The sequence below is a fragment of the Ranitomeya imitator genome, chromosome 1 (genome assembly GCF_032444005.1).
Source record: "Ranitomeya imitator isolate aRanImi1 chromosome 1, aRanImi1.pri, whole genome shotgun sequence".
Taxonomy (NCBI): Eukaryota; Metazoa; Chordata; class Amphibia; order Anura; family Dendrobatidae; genus Ranitomeya; species Ranitomeya imitator.
In genome coordinates this window covers 357,001,633-357,010,562 of record NC_091282.1, presented here as the reverse complement: position 1 = coordinate 357,010,562, position 8,930 = coordinate 357,001,633, and the positions used below count along the sequence as shown (strand labels likewise).

The window sequence follows — 8,930 nt, the reverse complement described above, 5'->3', positions numbered from 1 at the left end:
ACTTATTTTGTGGTAACTCTGGTGTTGTAATTGTGTAATGTGAATGGATTGAGGGACTGATTGATGTATCCAAAAACACTCAACCATCGCACATGAAATAATTTTTGGGAGCAAAAAAATTCTCATTCATTTTTTGAAAACTGTGTAATGTTGATGTTTGATGATTGTTCACTCGTTCAACAATTGAACTAGACCAAGGAAAGGAGGATTGGAAATTCAAATTGTAAATAGGCATTGCTTTCAGTGATTAATTGATGGTTTTCCAGGGCAATTGTTCAGTAGCAGTTGGACCATTGGAACAAGTATTTATTCGTGTTATATCGTTCATCGTTATTATTGCAAATGCCTCTTATTATCTAAAATAGTGAAACTGATTATCGAACATTTTAAATTAATATAATTTTCTTTATGCAGTGTCAAAAGAAATGTTTCTACAATACTAAATTCATCTAATCAAAATAAATAGTATCACTTAAGAAATGTGGACTTTGAACACACCTACTGTACACTGTCTGTGTGAATACAGCACAACACGGTCCATATTATGATAGCTATACAACCATTTGATTCACGAATCTCATCTTATGTAAATACTTGTCTGACATCGTTTGCTAGTTGTAAGTTACAATTGCATCCGTCATCATTCAAATGATTATGTGAGCAAACCCTAGAGTCTATAATTGCATTCAAGAGCTCAGAAAGGGTTCAATACAGTCACAGGACAGCTCAGAGTGTTAAGCACATTTTTCTGGACAGTTAGAGGCTTTGTAATATTCAGATTTGAGGCGGATTAATTTGTCAAACATGAATTTTGGTGGGGGGGGGGTGAATTTAACAAGGCTGTTGAATTCAAATTTCAAAAGATATGCTCATCTCAAATTTCAAAACATCCATTCATCTCTACTAATAGTGTATGTGGAAATATGTTTTCTGGACAACCTCATTGTTGAAAGGTTTAATAAAAAAATAAATGGTACCTTTGATCTGTGGTCCAAAGAACCAATTTGGCAAACTATTTGTAGCTTTTAATAAAATGCCCTGGAAAGATGTAATTATACCAAAACCACAAACTAAAATTGTATTTGTCTTTAAAGCTTTATCACAATAATATATGGTTCCTTTATTTTATAAGGGAAAAAAATGATCTTCTCCAGCTGATGACAGCTGCCATAGTGCTTGTTGGTAACATATGTCAGTAATTAGATTCAGTGTGCGGTTCTGTGGACCTTGGTCAAGAAGACTGTCATGCTAGCAGCAAGAGAAAAAAATTGTCAATCATCATTTAAACTCTTAACTTTCTTAAAAACTCAACATCTTCCCACACCGGATTAAAGGGGATGTTCACTACATTTACATTGATGCCCTATCCTTAGCATAGGGCATCAATGTCTGATCGTCTGGGAGCCGACAACCTGCACCCTCGCTGGTCAGGTCCTATCGGTGGCGGCGGCAGCCAACCAGAAGTACTTACTTGCGGTGCTGGCCATCTGCTTGTAGTGACCGGGGCTTGTTGCTGCACATCTGCTTCCTATTCAACTCAATAGCAGGTGGATGTGCAGTACCAAGTCCCGGCCACTACAAGTAGATGGCCAGCTCTGCAAGCAAACAGTCCCGAATGGCTGCGGCAGCCGCCGCCACTGTTAACAGCTGATTGGCGGGGGTGCCAGGTGTCGGATCTCTCCCGTTCAGACATTGATGTCCTATCCTAGGGATAGGGCATCAATGAAAAAGTAGTGAACAACCTCTTTACCATTCTGTGCACAATTTAATCAGTAACAAAATATAATATGGAAGATTCTTTATGAGTACTAAAAAACTGTGAATGGAAAAAATTAAACATACAACATAATACAACTAAACAAAAATGACATAAATGTTACCCAGTGTTACATAAATGAAAAATGTATTTCTTAAATGATTGATTCGTGTAAATATCATAACAGGTCATGCGCATTTAATTATAATTCTCACGTTAATATGTTTCAAAAAATACTACTTATATTTCTCTGGAGTGAAAACATTTGTCTATTAAAGCCTGATGGTAAAATTCTCTGCATAATCTTTTTCACAGACATTTTAACCTCTTTGTTTCTCAGACTATAGATGATAGGATTTAGCCCTGGAGTTACAACTGTGTAGAAAACAGAAATAAACTTCTTGAGGTCTGAGGAAGAGCTGGAGTGAGGGCGAACATACATAAATATCATAGTACCGTAGTATATCAGTACAACTGTAAGATGAGCCCCACATGTAGAAAATGTTCTACTCCGACTACTGTTGGACTTGATTTGTAATATGTTGATGACAATAAAGAAATAGGACACCAAAGTGAGCAATAAACAGGAAAACAATACAGTAAGAGATAGGATAAAAATGGAGATTTCTGCAAGGTAGATGTCACCACCACAAGATAATTCCAACAGAGGTGGAATATCGCAGAAGAAGTGATTTACATGTCGAGAGTTACAGAAGCCTAAATGGGAAATAAAGAGAGCAGGAATCAATCCTGTGAGAACACCAGTTATCCAGGAGCCAGCAACCAGTTGTATACACGTACTGGTGTCCATCAGGCTAGAATAATAAAGAGGTTTACAGATGGCCATGTACCGATCATAAGCCATGACTAACAGCAAATAACACTCAGTGGCCCCAAATGTAACAAAGAAAAAAAGTTGGGTCATGCATCCAGAAAAAGAAATATTATTATTCTTCATTAACAGGTTAGCTAAAAGTTTTGGTACTATTGTCATCGTATACCATATTTCCAGGAAAGACAGATTGGAAAGGAAGAAGTACATGGGTATTTGAAGGGACTGGTCCATTATCACCACAGTCACAATGAGGACATTTCCAGTGATCGTCACTAGAAATATAATAAGGAATACAGCAAAAACAGGAATGTTGGCTTCTGCTGAGTTTAAAAGGCCTAGCAGTGTAAAGTCATTTACATAGGTTTGGTTGACAAATTGCATGTTGCAATTGGAACATAAAGGCAAAAACCATCCAAAGTACCTATACAAGCAAAACAAAAATTTGGGAAAATGTGTAGTTAAATAATTAAACGGGTTCTCCAGTTTCACTCACCTTTATATTAGGAGGTGAGTTGTTATGATGATGTGGTGTCGTCAGTTGCCTGGCACAACACATACATGATGGGCAAATATCATGTTCCTCTCCTATTCATTGAGATGGACATGTTCATGACATCTGTCTATCAAGGACATGTACTGGCAGGCATCTGCAGATGAAATGTCATCGGCCCTGTTCTCCCAATGCGGGAGTATTGTTTGAGAACCCTTTAAATAAACACTTTCAACTGATGATAAAGCACTTCTACTATTTCTGTTGTCATTACAGCCAGATTATTAGATGAAAAAGTTGGGAATATGACCAACTATTTATGTAATTGACATCACGAAAGTCTCTGATATTTTGGTTAAAACTTAGGACTTCAATACTATTCTCTGGCCATTGGATAGCTGGCAGAATATTGTTCACTAATACTGTTCAGTAGGTTTTGAGAGATAATTGCTTGCTGTCATTTACTTTTTTGATTCTGGTTCCAATACTAGTTATTATGTAGATGCTGCATATATGTTATATTGTAAAGTTGAACACTCTGCTTTGTGCATTTATATACAATGTAATGAGTAAATTTCTAAATATCTCGATACAGTTTGGTGTAGAGTTGCATTAAGTCTAGCTATTAAAAAAATATTATGTATGGTATTCGTATGTTATAACGTTAAAAGCTGCTAAAACTATATCCATAATTCAATTAAGGTAAATCAAAATCTGAATTAATAAGTGATATATTATTTAATTCAATGTGTTTGTTAATGAGAATTTGGAAATGACTATATTTGCCAGAAATAGTTTCCTATAAAGATATTTTAAGCAAAATGTAGGGAATTCAAAGAATGATGTTCACAACATCTTTTTTCTACTAGGCTTTATATAGTGTACTCTTGCGATATTCAGATGAGTAAGATTAAGCTGGAATTATTCATGAAATGCATAATCATCATAAATTGCACCTACAAAGTAAATTAGAAACAAACAGGTTGGTCCCTTGAAAACAAAAGTTAAGACCAAATGATTAATACTCCATCAACCATTTTGCAATATATTACTGACATTCAGTAGATAGCAATATCTGGATTACATCTTCTAACCCTACCAACTTCTCAAACAATATATTAGCTAGTTCTGCTGTAATATCTTTTCCTCACTCGATCCAAGAGGTTCAAGCTATGGTATCCAAGTTTGCCAGCTAAAAAAACACACATCTCTTGAGTTGATATATCACTTGTCTTATGCCACAGGAACAAATCTTATTGTGTCTTCCTGCTGCTTTTTGCATCACAGTAAATGAACTGATTGAGCCAGGTTTAATGTGAGTGCTAAGCTAGAAACTCAATACTCAATAAGCCAGAATTACTCAAGTTTGTTTAATTCTAAATGGATTTTGTAGCTGAAATCAAGAATACATTTTTAAAAATATCAAATGTTTAAAAGCAAGATATATACTACGTTGTTGTCTAAAAGAAAATGTATCTGTATTAAAAGTTATTCATGTAAAATTAAAAAGTATATAACTTTTTAATGTACCGTATTTTTCGCTTTGTATGACGCACTTTATTTCCCCCAAATTTGGGGGGGAAATGGGGGTGCGTCCTACAAAGCGGATATACCACTTACGGTTATAGGCTGGGATGAGGTGGTGTCCGCCACCACTGCTGCGGTTGTCTGCCGCTGCTGCTGCTGTCCGCTGCCGCCCAGGGTGACGCTGAAGTCTCCGGTGCTCTGGGGGGGGCTCTGGCGACATTTTGTGAAAGGCCAGAGCCCCCCGGCAGTTGGTCTAGGCTTTCCTGTGTGACGGACTTTGGGAAAATGGCCACCGGAATCTCGGGAGATGAGATTTCAGAGCTGAGATCTCATCTCTCGAGATCTTGGTCCCAAGATCTCCATCTGTGCATGCACCGCCTCCCGGCAGCCATTTTCCCAAAGTCCACCGCACAAGAAAGCATGGGGGAACTGCTGGGAGGCTCTGGCCTTTCACAAAATGACGGCAGAGCCCCCCACAGCACTGGAGACACCCACACAGCACCAGAGACACCCTTGCAGCACCGGAGGCACCCCTGCAGCACCAGAGACACCCCTGCAGCACCATACACACCCCTGTAGCACCGGAGTCCCCCTGCAGCACAGGACACCTGCACACCCCCTCATCTCAGTCTGCGGCAACGTTTCACTCCTGTCTCCAGCAGTGACCCTGGGACCCTGATCCACTGCAGCCACAACCCCCGGTTAAGCAATAAGATGCATGGATTATAACAAGCACCACCAATTTATTTAAAAGTTTTTTTCCTATTTTTCTCCTCAAAATTTGGGGTGCGTCTTATAATCCGGAGCGTCTTACAAAGCGAAAAATACGGTACTTTTTGTTAAAAACTTTGCTTCAAGTCATTCAATAGTAGCCTTTTCAGTTTACATTCCTTTTGTCCCTATGTGATGGACACAGAGATACAAGACATGTTGCAGTTACAGTACTGGAATCAGAACTGGGTCAGTATGTATTTATCACATGGCCAGGAGTTGGTGTCTAAAGTAGGTTGCAAAATTATAATATGACTTTAAAGGTATACTGTATGTGTTTAAAACAAAGGTTGCTACCAATTCTATCTACAGGATAATACATAGCATAAATAAGTGTACAATTTAAGGCTCAAACCTTGAACTATAGTAAATTTTAGGTTTAAATCAAAATTTAAGATCTTTCTTTTGAGTTTAAGATCAGTTTGTTTATAGACTCTAAATGGTCATTGTTTAGTTCAAGGTCCCCATTATAAGCCTTGGTCTATAATAACAGGAATAGACAGTAATGGTTATTTTGTTTGATTATAGGTAGTGATGAACGAATATGCTCGGATAAGGTGTTTTCCGAGCACGCTCATGTGCTAATAGAGTATCTTTGGCGTGCTCTAATACTATGTTCGAGTCACCGTGGCTGCATGACTGGAGGCTGTTCATCAGCCTCAACTCATGTAGGGATTGCCTAACAAACAGCCAAAAGACATGCCGCTGCGCGAATTCGAGCATAGTATTCGAGCATGCCAAAGATACTCTATTAGCACACGAGCATTCTCGGATAACACCTTATCCTTATCCGAGTACGCTTGCTCATCATTAATAAGTTTTCTTACTGACAAAAGAATAACAAGATGAAAGTATACATTTCTACACATTTAGGTAACTGTAATAAAAAATCAGAAAGTATAAACTGTACGCAGAAATTACAAATTAATCAGTATTAGTTTAACTGTGATCCAATACCTTACTTTCACCTGGTTGTGGTCATAAAAATACATGTACACAAGGCACCTAAGATGTTTAAGCAAGCGATCTCTCAGCAAAGTAGAGACAGCAGAATTTACCTGGGGTATTTTATTGTTTTTCAAAACCTCAAGAGACAAAAATGCCAAATTCCCACAAGGAAAGAGATAAAATAAGAGCGTTTCTATGCTCAGTAGTATTATTATCGTCGTCATCGTTATAATAATATTAAATAAACACATACTGTCGAATCATGAATAACAAAACTAGTCTTGGAAAAATTAAAATTGGTATCTGAAGGAGAAAACTTGAGTTTTATTACTTTAAAGCACAGCCATTTTCTTTCTCGCCTTTGGCTTCTGTTGCCATATTATAAAAGCCAACACTTTTTTTTTATTTTTTGGTGGATCGAGATGTTTGAGATGTGTAGAAAGGGCTTGTTTTTTTTTGTGGGCTATGATTTAGCTTTTATGCATGCCATTTTAGTATCCATACGATCTTTTGGAGGTGAGGTGACATGAGAAATAGCGATTCTGCCATTTTGATTGTTTTTTTTCCCCTTTTCACATTCACTATGTTGGATAATTACTTTAATATTTTATTAATTTATGCATGTGGTGATACCAAATGATTTCTTTTTTTAGATGTCATGCACTTTTTTTGTGTTTGGCCATTCTGAATTATAACATTGAATGGGTTAACTCAGAGCTGACCAGCAATAAATTCATACTCTCTATGGAAGGATTATTGACATATGACAATATTGAAAACTTCATGTTGTCATTCTTTGTAATTTATATGGGGATATTAATTTCCCCTTTTCTATTGTTTCTATTATTTTGTGAAGAAAGGCTAGCTCTGCCCTAATTTTTATACTTATACTGTGTTATTAAACTAATAACACAGGATTCACCATCCATAATTGGTAATGTCAGAGCTGACCCTGCTCCTCCTCCCTTCACACTGACCCTTATTCACATTCATTAAATATTTCAATACAAAAGATAGGGTTGAGAGCTGACGATTGTAGCTATGTACATGTATTGTTTCCTAAAACAATAGGAAGTTAAAGGCTAAAAAAGCCACAGTGGCCAGTGTGACAATTGCAAAAATTTTTTTTTTTTAATACAGATTGTGGTATGGATTGTGTTGCAATTTTCCCAAAACAATAACAATTTATTTTTTCCTTCTATTGAGCTATACCATGGCTTGATTTTTGCATGGTGAGCTGATCATTTTACTGATATTAATTTGGGGTACATAGAGTATTTTGATTGCTTTTTATTACATTTCTTCTAAAGACGTTCATTCCAAATACATACTGATAGGGATTTTAGATTGTGAGCCCCATCGGTGACAGTAATGATAATGTGTGCAAACTGTAAAGCGCTGAGGAATATGTTAGCTCTGTATAAAATTAAAGATTATTATTATTATTATTACTTGCCAAAAAGAATTTAGTTAATTACCCTATTGAAATCGCTGAGTTGCCCTGATTCTGACTTTTTTTTTCCATTTTGCTGTGATCCTAGGTTTAAATCCCTCAAAGGGCGACATCTGCAAGGAGTTTTTATGTTCTTCCCACTTTTGCATGAATTTCTAGAATTTTGCATGGATTGTAAACCCAATGATGTTGATGGTGATATCTGTAAAGCGCTGTGGAATATGATGGTGCTATATATGCATATATAATAAATAAATACATTTTTGAGCTTCATTGCAGAGATATTCACATTTCTTGCTTTTGCAGCGCAATATGTGAATTCTTTGCTTGCAGTTCAACTACCCAATCTTCTCTGAAGGTGTTAATTTTCAGTGTTTTGCACCTTTTTTTGTTAGCACCCAATTCATTAGTTTGTATTTTGTTTTAAGTTTGTTTTATATGTGCTCACTTCTATTTTTATTTGTTTTTTCATCTTTGTCAAGCGATTCCCGATTTGTCATTTTAGACTTTTTAACCCCTTTCTGACATTAGACGTACTATCCCATCGAGGTGGGGTAGGCCCCTATGACCACCGACAGGATAGTACGTCATACGCGATCGGCCGCGCTCACGGGGAAGCACGGCCGATCGCGGCCGGGTGTCAGCAGCTGACATCCGGCACTATGTGCCAGGAGCGGTCACGGACCGCTCCCGGCACATTAACCCCCGGCACACCGCGATCAAACATGATTGCGATGTGCCGGCGGTACAGGGAAGCATTGCGCAGGGAGGGGGCTCCCTGCGGGCTTCCCTGAGACCCCCGCATCAACGCGATGTGATCGTGTTGCTGCGAGGGTCTCCTACCTCCCTTCCTGCTCCAGACCCGGATTCAAGATGGCCACGGCATCCGAGTCCTGCAAGGAGGGAGGTGGCTTCACACTCTGAAGCCTGCACTGCTCTAAGTCAGATCGGTGATCTGACAGAGTGCTGTGCAAACTGTCAGATCACCGATCTGTGATGTCCCCCCTGGGACAAAGTAAAAAAGTTAAAAAAAAGTTTTCCAAATGTGTAAAAAAAAAATTTAAAAAAATATTCCTAAATAATGAAAAAAAATATATATATTATTCCCATAAATACATTACTTTATCTAAATAAAAAAAAAACAATAAAA

The 8,930-nt window shown here is 37.6% G+C and overlaps 1 protein-coding gene across 1 annotated transcript; it reads right to left on the bottom strand.

The window, feature by feature from the left end:
• Window positions 1–1,982: 1,982 nt before the first annotated feature.
• LOC138666133 (olfactory receptor 11L1-like) lies at window positions 1,983–2,972 on the bottom strand. Its single transcript, XM_069754378.1, has one exon. The coding sequence runs from the start codon at window positions 2,970–2,972 to the stop codon at window positions 1,983–1,985; it is 990 nt and encodes a 329-aa protein (XP_069610479.1).
• Between the last annotated feature and the right edge of the window lie 5,958 nt (window positions 2,973–8,930).